Here is a 14,495-nt window from a genome sequence, read left to right as displayed (position 1 = left end):
GGTCAAGGGAATGGTGGATGGAGATGGATGTGACCTCCTCGGAGAATAGTCGGGAGAGAAATGAGGAGGCGGTGGATGGATGCCTGATTCCAGGCTGCCACACGTCATGCCTGAGGCATGAAGCCAATATATATCATGTGACCCAAGCAATTAAACAAACAAGACAAACTATAACATGACCGAGCATTATCACTAACTTCCAAGCTAATCCCTTTTGAGGCTTCTTGGCGTCGAGTAATTTCCACTGGGACTCAAGAATAATAAACCCTCTCTTGGGGCAGTTCTTGCAATGTCTCACTGTCAGACTGCCGGTACCACTTTTCTCCCTCTACCAAGCAAGCCTTGAATAATATAGGTCAGGGCCGTTCATGGGACCCTGACCTCCACCCCCCTTCGGAAGCCAGCCGGATTGCTTCTAAGACATCCTGAAGTGGACCACTATCCTGTTTCTCACCATTCCTATGCTCCGCCAAGCAGACCTCGTTTTTCACCGGAGTTCCCGGGTCCGCCCTGAACCCAAGGTCTGCTTGGGAACTTGGGAAGAGATTTCCAGCTTGTTCTCTCAACGGCGTCTGGACAAACAAGCTTTGTTGCTGCCTTTCCGTTCCTGATTTGTTACGGCCATTCCCATTATAATCTTCATGACTCGTAGACCCAAGAAGATAAAATTGGAGATGTTGGTTCCGCGAGTCCGGCGATATCTGGGCAGCAGTAGCGCTACTTTAACATCGTAAAATATAAGCCACCACACCCACTGACAGGTTAATCTCCGGTAGAAGAAACCAAGACCTGCCTGCCAAGCCACATAGATTGGGTTCTCATCCATTTCAGGTCCTGTCCCCGGGTCCCTCGTCTCATTCCAGAACATGGTTGAGGGGACCAAACGGCGACGGTCTGACTGCCCGCTCCACCATCATGTATTCCAGCTTGTATATATACCTGGAAACGTTCCCTCTCCAATGCCATCCAGAAGAAGACATCACCTTCCTCTCTTTCTCTAACACGCCTGTCACTCTTTCCAGGCTGTCATTCTTTGATAACACCCAAGACCTTCATTCTTTCGGATTTTTCTTTTTGTTTTCCTCCATATCTTCTATACTTTGACAATCCAACATGCACTACAAGCTGCTTTTCGCTGCTGCCGCGGCATCCCTGGCCAGCGCTGTCAGTGCCGCTGGCGTTGTAGGCGCCGCCGAGGGTTTTGCTCATGGCGTCACTGGCGGTGGCAGCGCTTCCCCCGTCTATCCCACGACTACTGATGAGCTGGTCTCTTACCTGGGAGATAATGAGCCTCGTGTGATTATCCTGGACAGAACGTAGGTCGATCCGTTGATGGGATACAGGGGTAGACAATTGTCTAATATGTGATCTTTCAGCTTCGACTTTACCGGCACCGAGGGTACCGAGACTACCACCGGATGTGCCCCCTGGGGAACTGCTTCCCAATGCCAGGTGGCGATCAACCTGCACAGCTGGTGCGACAACTACCAGGCCAGCGCCCCCAAGGTATCCGTGACTTAGTATGTTGCCCCCGTTCGATTGATGCCCAGACTCTCACCATGCTAATTGCCGTACAGTGACAAGGCCGGTATCCTCCCCATCACGGTCAACTCCAACAAGAGTATTGTTGGACAGGGCACCAAGGGTGTCATCAAGGGCAAGGGTCTCCGCGTGGTCAGCGGTGCCAAGAACGTCATCATCCAGTGAGTGCGGACCATCGGTCGTGGGCTGTGCATTCACCCTTGCTAATAATGGTCAGGAACATTGCTGTCACCGACATCAACCCCAAGTATGTCTGGGGTGGTGATGCCATCACTGTCGATGACTCTGATCTGGTCTGGATCGACCATGTGACAACTGCTCGCATTGGTCGCCAGCACATCGTCCTGGGCACCAGCGCCGACAACCGCGTTACCATCTCCTACTCCCTCATTGATGGTCGTTCCGACTACTCTGCCACCTGCAACGGTCACCACTACTGGGGCGTGTACCTGGACGGCAGCAACGACATGGTGACCCTCAAGGGCAACTACTTCTACAACCTGAGCGGCCGCATGCCTAAGGTCCAGGGTAACACTCTGCTGCACGCCGTATGTAGTCTTTACCCCCTGTACCATCTGCACATTGCTGACTACTATGCCGACAGGTGAACAACCTCTTCCACAACTTCGATGGCCACGCCTTCGAGATCGGCACTGGTGGCTACGTCCTGGCCGAGGGTAATGTCTTCCAGGACGTCAACACTGTGGTAGAGACCCCCATCAGCGGCCAGCTCTTCAGCTCCCCGGACGCCAACACCAACCAGCAGTGTGCCTCCGTCTTCGGCCGCTCCTGCCAGCTCAACGCCTTCGGTAACTCCGGCTCCATGTCCGGATCTGACACTAGCATCATCAGCAAGTTCGCTGGCAAGACCATTGCGACGGCTCACCCCCCGGGTAACATTGCCCAGTGGACCATGAAGAATGCTGGCCAGGGAAAATAAGCATGGACGGTGATACATTCTCATATGCAGAAATGGCATAATATGTATTTCAGGTTTAGTATCAGAAATACTGCCCCGGCCTGGGATGTAGTGGACTAGAGTGCACAACAAATGAGTGCCACAATGTATAAGGCCTTTATTACCATATGAATCGCTCCCGCCGTCTAAATATATACACGTACCATGGATACCAAAATAGGAATCTAGAAGAATTATCTTGCAGCCAGAGCCATTCTCAGCAGCATTGATGTACCTCTCTCTTGACCGGAGAGTGAAGGACACCTATCGCATCTGTCACCGATTTGGGGATGACATGAATGATTCGACCAGGCAGAACAGGTCTGACATTAATAACATGCTTTCCTTGTCGCTGTCATCATCTATTTCCAGTCCCAGACGATATATTCTGCCAGCAAGGGTATATACTGATGCGGTTTCTAAGAATGGGGTTGACTTGGCAGTGTGGTCGGCCGAACCCAGTGATGACATGTACTGATCCCCTGACCGGTAAATTTGTGGCCGGACCTACATGCAAGCAATAATACAGGTCACTCCGGCATGAGTGTCTGGTCTAACGCATGGCAATATTAGTTATGGGCTTTAGAATGGATGAATCGTCTAGCTGCCCTTTCGCCGAAGCACAGCTCCACAGACGGACATACAACCAATCACCGACCGAGCACACCGAGGTTTATTGGTCATCAACAACATGCTTCCATGATGTGCTAAGTACCCATGGTGTGCTAAGTGCTAGTAGTAAGAAATACCCCCAAAAGCTCATTTTGTAGTCGGCCTAGAACGGGGAAGATGTCCATAAATTGAATAATCGCCGATTTTGCGATTCTTAAAAGATATTTACACTGACACCCGAAATCAGTCACCTAGGTCTCCCATTAGGTCGATAGCTTTCGTTGGAAATTCCTCCAGCGTAATACATGCCAGAGTGATTTTCCTCTCCAGTCTCGCTTGCAAAAGTACCATACCATTTCCTATTCTTGCCATGAAGACTGAGACAGACGAGTCTGCGTCTCCTTCGACAATCGTTGAAACTACGATGCGGCACGGATATCCCGAAGGCGGACTCGAAGCCTGGTTGGTGGTGCTTGGAGCATGGTGTGCGATGATCCCTTCCATGGGCTTGCTTAATTGCCTGGGTATTCTCCATGCATGGACGAGTAAGCACCAGCTCCAGGACTATTCCGAGTCCAGCATTGGCTGGATATTTGGCGCGTACAGCTTCTTCTTGTATGCTGCTGGGGCGCAAACCGGTTAGTAAAGTTTCCAATCACCTTGGATTCTGTGGCTGCTGATAAATAGCAGGACCAATATTGGATACCTATGGACCCAACTATGTTATTCTTCCAGGGTCAATCGGCATGGTTATAGCACTGATTGGCTTTAGTTTCAGCCAAGGTTGGGAGCACATGTTATCCGTACAGCAGTGGTACAGATAATGCTGACTTGTTGCGATAGAATTCTACCAGATATTCCTCTCATTCAGTGTCCTTGGTGGCCTATCTGCATGTGCCCTCTTTATTCCAGCCGTTTCCTGCATTGGGCACTGGTTCAACGTGCGACGCGGATATGCGACCGGCATCGCCTGCACTGCCGGGGGTATAGGAGGAGTCATATTCCCCGTTATCATCCTTTTTGCAGCACCCAGAATTGGTTTCCCCTGGGCAATGCGTATCATTGCACTTATCAGTGCTGTTCTTTTACTGATATCATGTCTGACGCTGAAAACACGGGTCCTGAATGAGAAAAGCGTTGGCGCATCCGTCGACTTTCGCGCCCTGCGAGAGAAGAAATATGCCGCAACCACAATAGCGATCTTCCTAGTGGAATTCGCCGTCTTCATACCGATTACCTACATCTCATCCTACGGGGTTCATATTGGCATGGATGACACCCTCGCATACGCGCTAAGTATCTTTCTCAATTTAGGTGCTGTCCCAGGACGGTTCCTCCCGGGCTTAGTAGCAGATCGGCTCGGAAGGTTCAACGCGATGGTAGGAACGTCGATCATCTGTGCGGCGCTTACCCTGGCATTGTGGCTTGCATCAGGGGCGAATATGCCCGCAGTAATTTGCTATGCGGTATTGTTCGGCTTTTGGAGCGGTGCTGCTATCAGTCTCACCCCCGTGTGCATTTCGCAAGTCTGTAAGACGGAGGATCTAGGGAAGAGGAGCGGGACGACATTTACGATAGTCAGTGTGGGTACATTGACGGGCATCCCGATCGCGGGTGCTATCCAGCAACAGAACCAGGGGGAATATTGGGGCATGATTGTCTTCGGAGGCGTGTTGTATGCGGCCTCCGCGGTCGCTTTTGCTGTTGCCAGGGGCATTTGTGCGGGCTGGAAAGTGAAAGCCAAGTTCTAAAGCCTGCGATAGACCAGTGGGACACATAAACGTGCTACCGGAAACACCAAACGATGTACTATCTCTTGTCGGGTAGGGGTGCGTCTGGGTCCACCGATAATATAATTAGGTAAAGAATAATAAAAGTAAATTACATTCTCATTCTAATGGTTATTCTCGCGTCAATTATCGAGAGCAGTGACCACCACAGTTGTTGTGCTTAGGAGCAGTCTAAGAGGGGAACCCTCGGCGAAGTCAACATTGAGGCCAAGAATGCTCTCTAGGAAATGAAATCGGCGAAATGCAGGCACCCCATCGCCGCACTCTTCCAAGAAGGATGCAACTATCTCGGCTGTCGGCCACTCAATTAGCCAGGTGGCTTGCTCGAAAAGGTTTTCGATTCAGTGCATGAGGGGGCAGAACCGAAAGAAAAGGTGCTTGATGCCTAAACGGCAAGTGCCGTAGATATAACCCCTCGGTCTTATATTTGGCACATATAAAGCATTCCTGGTCCCTCGTGCTGTTTGTGACCCTCACCGGGCAATACATTGTATATTTACCTCCACATCATGGATTGGAGACAGAAAGTGACCGGCCTCAAAGCCAGACTATCTTGTCGTTCCACACCTGCTGTGGACAGGGTGGACGAATCACGCAAGAGAGACGCGCAGCAAAGTACACCATCCACTGCCACATCGACAACCAAGTGAGCACCCGAAGTTTCCGATGTTAGAAACCCTTTGCTGACTTCAATCATGCAGTAATGAAACAGTCACGCCTCCGACATATAGTGAGAGCTGCGAAGCTTCCACATTATCCTACTCTCATTTCTACAATGGTACTCGATTCACCGCCACACATAGCCGATAACCCTTACAATTGCCACACAAGAGCTAACGCGGAATAGGGGATCAATGCTTTGGATCTTGTTGTAGGGGGAATGGATACCGCTGGTAATGGTCAACTTGAATTTCATGCGAGATTTCTCGATATACTTACCGACCGGTTCAATGATTTCCTTTCGCTGATCGACGATTGAGGGAGGGGGTAGGGTATTGAAGTACCATATTGCGAGATTTCGGTGGTATTTAACGTTCTATTGGCCCACTGGAGTATAATTAACAATTAATGAGAGGAGCATACGATTGAAATAACAGCATCAACGGCGTGAAGCTGTCGTAATAGTAGTCGGAGTAGTAGTAGGAATAATAGTGGCGGTGGTAATGTGCGCCTTCCGGCGACACTCGGGCCAAACCCATTCGGCGGAGTCATTTGGGCGGGTAACGAATCAGACAAGGCATTCGGCGAACTTGTCGGCCAACTCGTTCTTGGCCGCTGTCGAATTGACTTCGGCGGATTAGTTAAGTAGCCCTTTAAACCCCAGCGGCGATTATCGACGTTGCTGACCTTCTACAAAGTTCTGCTCCAAGAAAACGTCATTTTCAATCTGCAAATCATCGGCCGACCGACTGTCGCATGGCGTCAAATTCTCCGAATCCAACAACTCCCCATCAATTCCACACTCGCTCGCCACCTCCTACCATTCGCCCCTATAGATCAAAACGACACCCCCCATGTGACGGATGCCGACGGAGAAAAGTACGCTGCGAAGCCGATCACCATGGCAGCTGTCAGCGCTGTTTAGCTGCGGGTCAGTATTGTTCCTTTACTCGTCTTCGCCCTCGCCCTCGGCCTCACTCTCGTCAGGGCACTGTGCCGCCGAAACCACCTTCACCAGAAACCCGACCGGTCGCAACAAGCAACTTGCAAGCGACCGAGGATCTGGTGGTGGACCAAGAAGATCCCCCAGTTGCGCATCAAGCAGTCGATATCCCTTTCTTCGAGCTAGACACGGTGAGAATCTCTGCAGATCCAGGCGGCACACGCCCGCACACGCCTTCTGCCTTCAAAGAAAGACACACGCATCAGACCATCCAGACACTTGATGGTTTGGCTGGTGTATCCTACCAGGTCAATGGCGCGTCAGCCGAATCTGACCCATGGCTTCTCAGACACTGCAAATTCAACGACAGAGGCTTCCTCTCCTTCCACCAAGTGCACTTCCGGAACGCAGGGGGCGTTCCGTTTGACGAGAAAATTCCCTGCCATTTTTTGGTCTCGTCGGATCAGCTCTATGAGTCTTCCAAGGCTCAGCTGCTTCCGCCAGACCCACTGAACACACATGAGCAATTAAACCACATTGTCCCCCCCGAATGTGGCCAGAGATTGGTAGTGCTGTAAGCTGACGAGAATACCACCGTTGATGCGCTCTGTGGTTGACATGATATGCCTTTCTCTCCAGCTTTATGAAATTTATTTTTCCCACGCTGCCAATTATTTCGCGGTCACATTTTGGGCTTGCAGCAGCAGGCACGGTGCCCGACCAGAGTATCCTTCAAAGGACACCATTGTGTCTTTTGGCTGCAATCTACGCATCCGCACAGCCATTCGCCAAGTTTGATAACTATCTCTGCTTGATCGATGCGTACGCTCCTCCCCCGACTGATCTGCTCTGGCGCATGGTTCTTGACCTTCTGCTACGGGACATCCACACTGCCCGTCTTTCGACCCTTCAAGCAGGAATTCTCTACCTTCACCGACCGATCAGCGCCACCGAAAGTGCTGTGGCTGATAGTGCCTTCACCTGGTCCTTGGTGGGCATGCTTGTCGGCGTTGCCATGTCGCTTGGGCTTCAGTTGGATTGCCGGCTCATGGGACTTCCATTATGGGAAAAGAGGATTCGTCGTCGCCTCTGGTGGGCCATCTACGCCGAAGATAAGTGGCGTTGCTTGCTTATTGGGCGTCCGTCTTACATAGGAAGCGACAATTGGGACGCCACAGACCTGAGCGATGATGATTTCGTGATGTCCGAGTGTCTGCGCCTGGCCCTGCAGGAACCTCCGTCCTCATCACACTCTTCACACGACGTTCTCACTGCTCAACCATTCCAGCAACTCATTCAGTTGTCGCGCATCGCTGATGAATTACAACGCTCCCTTTTGTAGGTCTCCCAACTACGATTGTAATGTAAGGGAGACACTACTGCCACACCAGCCAGGCTTCCTCCACACCAGCCTTCGATCATGCCACACCCTCCGCCTACCTAAGAAGGCAAGACCCGCTCCCTTTAGGGTATAGCCTCTTTGGTATATCTTACCGCCGTCCCGTTTCGGTAGTTTACTTGCCTGAGCTGCTGGAATTCTGCCCCAAATATAAATTTCTAAGGTGGAAGGCAGTATGGTTCTGTCTGTAATAGAAACCAAGCATCAGCTTAAATGGATGGGATCTTACCTTATAAGGTAGGCGGAGGGTGTGGCATCAGTGAAGGCTGGTGTGGAGGAAGCCAAGCTGGTGTGGCAGTAGCGTCTCCCTAATGTTTAATCATGCCATACTGACCAACCCCTGGCCCCATAGCACACTAAAGGCGTCGCAGCGATTATCGCTGGATTTTCATGCAACGCTGGAAATTGCCCGTCCCCTTTTACAGAAGCTCAAGGAGTGGTACGCGCACTCCCCAGTATCGGTACGTCAGCCCGATCATCAGCCCACTACTCTGGACAGCATATACTGCCAGTCAAACTGCCTCCGTTTTGCCTGCATCCTTCTGGAGGTATTTGTGTTCCGCGCCCTCCTGCGGCCAATGGTTCGCTCTGCCGCGCCGCCTCCGTTGCTCGAGGAGAACTTCGAGACAACAGAATTTACGAACCAATTCACCGACCTCCTGGCTCAGTTGTTCGACGCCGAAGAGATCGAGCCGTCCATGGCCATTGACATGTCCGATGAGAATGGCATGGGAAATGCGGTGCTCCGCGCAGCCGATAATTGCGCGGCCAAAGTAATTCGTCTGGTGATGCGTATGACTACCAGTGACTTGTCGAGCTTCTGGTATAGATGTATGTCTCGTCCCTTTTGGGTAACGTCTGTGGAAAACTCAGGCCGCCGATATACTGACCGAGCTAGGGTCTCGTGTCGGATTTGCAACCGTCTCTAATTTCCTACTGCTACTGCTTGTACAAGCGCCCACGAAAGACCACGCTCTCCGTGCCAAAAGCCTTGTGGACCTTTGGCGTCAAACCTTACGGAACCAGAGCACAGGGTGTCCGGCCATGAATCTTGGGTTAGTCAGATTAGATGGGTCTCTTTGGCCTGGCCTGGCGAGAAACTATTACCTCCCAAAGCAAGTAAAAGAAGTCCTGGAAGAATAGGAAGGAGTTCTGTGGAGGATGGTGCGTGTCTTGAAGAAGGATTGAGGGGGCAAACTTACGAGATCAGGCCCCACAAAGCGCCCCCAGTGCGTCTATTGACTTTCACGATGACCGGAAGATAGAGATTGATATACTGTGCTCAACTTGGTAAAGGGATCAAGGGCCCGCACCTGGTCGGTGACTGATTACGTCCCTAAGTACCAAAGCTAAAGGAAAGCGAATGTGAGCTGAAGAAAAAGACCTCGACGACATTAGACACCATATCTCGCGCCGACTAAGTACTTAGCTCAGCTAGCAAACAAATATAAAGTATAATCCCGGATCAGCTCCCTCACATACCTCAGTATGCTGACCATGATTTATGTTCCCTCATACCATGAAAAATACTATAGCCAGGCCGATGTCATATTTGGACCGCTCATGTACACATTAATCTGCATGGCTTGGAGCGCATTGTTGTAGTATTGTAGCACCTCAAGGGTCTCCCCTGTTGCCTCAGTGGGTGCCAGAAGCCCTTTGACACCCAGTGCTTTCACCTCGTTCAACCACACATCTTGGGTCTCCTGCGAGGAAGTCATGGCGTCCGGGATGAAGGCCGAGACGTTTTGGTAAGGGTAGACCTTGCCCTGGATCATGCCGCTAGTTACGACAAAGCCCAACTCTTCGTCAATGACTAAACCGACACGCGCATTCTCATCTGTTGGATGATCTGAAGGCCAGCTGCAACTGAGCGGGGTGGTGGTTTCATTGTTGTATGTTCCCGTATCGATGACCTTCCAGCCAATTTCGGTAAACTGGCAGTTGTCGTCGACCCTCACGGACATATTACTTGAAGTAGCAAACAGGGCTTCACTCAGAGCTGTCAATGTTGCCCGACTCGCCTTTGTCCGATTACCTGGCGGTGACATCAAGGCCTCATAATTGCTGGGGAGCTCAGCTGCCGAGAAGGAGAAGCCGTGGTCCCCGCGGTAGCGATTGATGAAAAGTTCCAACTCGGTGATCTCCTGGTTGACGACCTTGACTCGGCCCCTGAGGATGGACCTTTCCGTGTCGCTGCCTTCGCTGACGTCCAGGGCAAAATACGCCGACCCTTGTGTGGTATCGACTGCGAGCAAACTAGGTGGCCCTGCTTCCGTGACAGTTCGCCAGGCGGTCATCATCCCGAGCGCTGCGGGGTGCGAGTTTTCCGTAGCCTGATATATTGCAGCCATCGGCAAGGTGTATGGGTTGTGCACTACCATGGAAGCCAGAACCTGATCGACGATAATTGCCATGCACGCTCGGTCACAGTCACCCTTCAATGAATTCGAAGCGTGGTGGTCAATCGACGAGGCGGCAAGCATCGGGGACGCTCCCACTGCGAAGACGAGGCCTGCCACTGTAGATAGGAATAACGACTCCATGGTTGCTCTGATCATAATTCTTAAGTAGTTACTAACCGAGATAGGTAGGCTATGAAAGAGACGGCTACTGCTACACTGAAGCGCTGACCGAACTGGTGTACCAAGTTGTCAATTAAATAGCTCAATATATTGAGAAAAACCCGGCAACAATCCAACTTACGAAGCAACTTGAACCAGGATAGTCTGACGAGGAGTCCAGAAGATCATGAACCGCCAATGCCCACATTCCGATGTTCCCCGCGTTGTCCACAGATGAACACTTTTCGGAATGCTCTCAGGTGTATCGCCTTGGTAGTAACCATACTGTGCTTGCAGAATACTACAAATTTCTTGGCTACGTAAGTGCCTGATCCGATGTGGAGGCACGGAAAGCGGACCCGACCCCAGACTTTCCGTGAGGAGGAAAGGGTACACCAAGCTTCGAAAGATAGTGAGATTAGCATGATTACGCTGCATAATATATCATCAGAGTAGTTTATGTTGAAAAATGTTGAACAGGAGGATATATTAAAGTCCATGCTTTCACGTTTCGTATACGTTTCCCTAATTGATGCTCCTCCCTGGTCTAAGCTTCTGCAAGTTGGGCAGCAACGGTTGGTGGGTCTAATAACTAGTTTCCTTCATATGGTATCATAGAAAGTGTTCGCTGGGTCGTAGAATGTTTTATTGTAGAAAACCTTTTTGCCACATTTATAATAGCCGTTTAGCTTTGATGGTTGCCGAGTAACGTAGTTCACTAAACGATGACCAAGAAGAACGTAATCTTTTGATGGTCTTCATGGCTTCTTCATATGCCTTCTGAAGGATATATCAGGCAGTGAGACATGCCACAAAAATAAACTTTCCGAGCCATCTCGTAGTACTATTATCAACACCCCCCACTCTTTAATAGGGGTAGATCAATAGCGGGATTTGATTAGTTGAAGTCAGAGTGCCACGAGAGCTCAGGGTAAGATCGATGAAGTATGGCTCTTTGATATTCTTATAACATCTGTTTCAGACCCAGAGCAACCTCTGCTGGAACACTGCTATCCTATCCAGAATGTACTACTACTTCATCGCACCACCCATACCACGTCTACACTATGGTAATTACTCTCCTGGCACAGAAAATCTTCTTCCCCGTTATGAGATACCACGACTCCGTTATTATGACGATGCTAACGACGCTGAGACGCTCAGACCTTTTCCATCCAATTCGAATCTGCAGGGGTCTACCACGTCGGTACGCCCACTGAGCAGATGCTTGTCTCATTCGAAGAACTTCTCGCCTTTCACGCGGGCATCGTCGGTCTCCTCGAGTATGGGCACGGATGGCGAGTCATAAAGGCAATCATTCGACGATTCCTAGCACGCCTTCGCTGGCAAGCTATAGACAGTCCGTACTCAATATATATTGATAGTTCCGGCCCAGTATATTACGTTATCACCAACGGAGAGGATGCAATCCGTATTACAGGACAGGAGCTGGGTTCTTCACTGTTCGGACGGGAGATCAAGAAGCAGTGGGATCGTGGAATGGTAGAACCGGGATGTTTAGGAGCCACATTTCTGATCCTGAAGGCCTTTGTGTACGGGGTGTGGAATAATTTGGCATACTATAAGCGGTGGAAGAAGGTTGCAGCCTTGTGAGTAGCAAGCTGCGCCTCAAATGATAATTAGGATTGATATTGGAGTTAGGGAAATGCTTCAATAACTGCTGTATTATGATTTTTCACAGGGGCGTTGCTGTGCTACGTGGTGACTTTGTGTAGATTTTCGCAGAAAGCACGGACTGTTGGTTTAATTATGACACCTTTTCACAGGTAAGAAGTTTCGATAGCATCCAGAGCAATAAACTCGATATTGATATTTCATCAGCCACCATGACAATGTTAGCATCTAGAATGTTCCTACTTGTGTTAGGAACAAATTAAAACAGGCTGGGGCCTGGGCTTTGTGCACTAGAAAGGAGAACGGCAATGTCTAACGGGTTGATTGGGTAGGAATTAGAGACACGGCAAGTGGGGATGCGGCCGGGTGGGTACTTGGGAAAGATTTCCGGCGTTTCCCTGTCAGGGGCCGAAGCAAAAGAACCAAAACATGGCGTGCCTCCTGGCCAAAAAAACCTGATGTCGACTGAGTACTAAGTTTGTTGTCTGAGGTCGGAGATGATTGCTAGAGTGATTACTGCTACTGTCCAGTGTAGCCCAAAGAAAGCTACACAGGATTGGTATACGTCAGGCCATGGAACATTTCAACTGGCCCTCTCGAAGAGGTTAAATGATTAGAGATACAGCGCAAGAAGTCAGGGCCCAATGAGAGGCTACAGTATGAACACAGCAAAGCCTCTGCCATATATATCAACTTCGATAAAAACCTAGTATACATAATATGCCCCCTCCTGCTGTACAAGAGACTAACTCCGCGGCAGAGGCTACCATAAGGTGATATCGGGTCTGTCTGAGCTTCTGTCAAGGACTGCTAGACCTTAGCATAATGACCGTGCGGGTTAGAGTATATGGGATATGCACTTTTAGCGCTGCTGCGCTCGCACATGCCAGATGATACCTCAGAGATTTCTAGGCTTGCTTCCTGCTCCTGTAATACTTATTCTGGTATTGGGAGTTAGGTATGTTGGTCCACCTACAACATAATAATGCATACTTCTCAGCTGGGCTTTGGAGAATAGTCTCGCAGAGTAGCATAGGATACTTATCTCTACTGACACCGGAGGTCTAAAATTGTGGATTAGGGCACCGATCGTTCTATTTCTCGTTATAATAAACAGCTCATGTATGATTGTCTCCCTGAGATATGAGAAGTCTACGCATTTATTTGATCGTGCTACCTAAGCTAGTTGTTGTACAAATATCAATGTTGTGCACTCTATGTTTCCACAGTTGACAGTGAAGTAGATTTGCAGGATAGTCTGACATGTTATCAATATTGCGCTTACTTTATGATTTTGATACCGAAGAATGTTTCTCTTTGTCTTCTTGTCAGTAATGTAATTTCCCCACCTGGTGCCTACAAACTAGGATTGTACTGATATGAATGTGTCGATCGGCTAATGAACTAGCAACTGCCGAAATGTAGGCGTAGTCACGTGCCTGGCTCTCAGGCCGCCCACAAACGACCTCTTGCTTTGTTTTGCTAGAGCGCCTAGTTAGCTGGAATTCTACGTAGTACACACTCTTTTGCTGCAATTCGCGCTTATTCGCTTGCCTTTTCGTTGTTTCGTTGCTTTACACGTATTTTCGCCCCTCAACATCAACGTTAATCATCCAGATCGGGATGAGTCATCTCAAGGAGCCTGGCTTAACCAACTAAGTATGATGTTGAGACTAACTCCGGTCACTATCTCCAATCATTATCGAGTGCAAATTTTTTTTTGATAGTAAGTATGGATGTAGGTATCTTTCTTGCTTCTCTATTTCCTCAACCTCCAGTCGATGGAAGGGCGGTTTTGAAAATATTTTTGGGTGTGATCAGCATCTCTGCTTGGCACTGCAAGCATTGGTAGTCGTCTGAGTGACCGGAGAATGATTCACTCCGGTTGCCAGAGTACCATCGCCATTAGTACAAACTTCAAATCCTGAGGATGCACATGAACTCTTAATACAGATATTACTCTCCAAGCACTGCTCAATTCCAGCGAATGGGAGCTAATCAAACAATGAGGAGAAAACGAAACAGCACTTCGATATCTCCAAATATTCTCCTCCATATAAACTTACTACCTTCTTGTTACCGGCTTCTCATCAGTCGAACATATAATGAAAAGATTTCCTAATAATTGGATTGCGCTAAGAGCATCATTATGCAAGGGAGGAATAATTCGTGAGCTAGCGCCTGGGCATATGATTCTTTCATCCAGTAAGCATGCCTACATGGGACACTAATAGCCAGTGGCGGCAAGGCAATGGCCGGATGCCGTTTAGAAGCCCGACCCCAAACACATTATTGTTTTTTTCATGAGTAATGCTCTTCATATAAAAGCCATCAATACTTCCTTCCGGGCAATTTAAATTAAATTACAATTAGCCGTCCTCATCTCCGGTGT

At 49.5% G+C, this 14,495-nt stretch overlaps 5 protein-coding genes across 5 annotated transcripts; 4 read left to right on the top strand and 1 right to left on the bottom strand.

The window, feature by feature from the left end:
• Nucleotides 1-1,113: 1,113 nt before the first annotated feature.
• Nucleotides 1,114-2,482, top strand: BO79DRAFT_291455 (polysaccharide lyase family 1 protein; the record flags this gene model as incomplete). The annotated part of the gene is made up of 5 exons (XM_025688997.1): nt 1,114-1,316; nt 1,377-1,520; nt 1,578-1,703; nt 1,760-2,090; nt 2,147-2,482. The coding sequence occupies 5 exons, from the start codon at nt 1,114-1,116 to the stop codon at nt 2,480-2,482; spliced, it is 1,140 nt and encodes a 379-aa protein (XP_025533962.1).
• A 1,000-nt stretch (nt 2,483-3,482) lies between these two features.
• BO79DRAFT_161735 (monocarboxylate transporter) lies at nt 3,483-4,863 on the top strand (the record flags this gene model as incomplete). The annotated part of the gene is made up of 2 exons (XM_025679033.1): nt 3,483-3,750; nt 3,956-4,863. 2 exons carry the CDS (start codon nt 3,483-3,485, stop codon nt 4,861-4,863), a joined length of 1,176 nt encoding a protein of 391 aa, XP_025533961.1.
• Nucleotides 4,864-5,411: 548 nt separating this feature from the next.
• On the top strand, nt 5,412-9,182 carry BO79DRAFT_205425 (Zn(II)2Cys6 transcription factor; the record flags this gene model as incomplete). The annotated part of the gene is made up of 6 exons (XM_025681849.1): nt 5,412-5,548; nt 6,273-7,079; nt 7,145-7,804; nt 8,203-8,365; nt 8,417-8,735; nt 8,803-9,182. The coding sequence occupies 6 exons, from the start codon at nt 5,412-5,414 to the stop codon at nt 9,045-9,047; spliced, it is 2,331 nt and encodes a 776-aa protein (XP_025533960.1). The 3' UTR covers nt 9,048-9,182.
• Nucleotides 9,183-9,433: 251 nt separating this feature from the next.
• Nucleotides 9,434-10,450, bottom strand: BO79DRAFT_161693 (uncharacterized protein; the record flags this gene model as incomplete). Its single annotated transcript, XM_025679030.1, has 1 exon — nt 9,434-10,450. One exon carries the CDS (start codon nt 10,448-10,450, stop codon nt 9,434-9,436), a length of 1,017 nt encoding a protein of 338 aa, XP_025533959.1.
• A 1,042-nt stretch (nt 10,451-11,492) lies between these two features.
• On the top strand, nt 11,493-12,082 carry BO79DRAFT_161699 (uncharacterized protein; the record flags this gene model as incomplete). The annotated part of the gene is made up of 3 exons (XM_025679031.1): nt 11,493-11,538; nt 11,625-11,751; nt 11,854-12,082. 3 exons carry the CDS (start codon nt 11,493-11,495, stop codon nt 12,080-12,082), a joined length of 402 nt encoding a protein of 133 aa, XP_025533958.1.
• Between the last annotated feature and the right edge of the window lie 2,413 nt (nt 12,083-14,495).

This window comes from Aspergillus costaricaensis, assembly GCF_003184835.1.
Source record: "Aspergillus costaricaensis CBS 115574 unplaced genomic scaffold BO79scaffold_63, whole genome shotgun sequence".
Lineage (NCBI taxonomy): Eukaryota > Fungi > Ascomycota > Eurotiomycetes > Eurotiales > Aspergillaceae > Aspergillus > Aspergillus costaricensis.
This window is presented reverse-complemented; position numbering and strand designations above follow the sequence as displayed.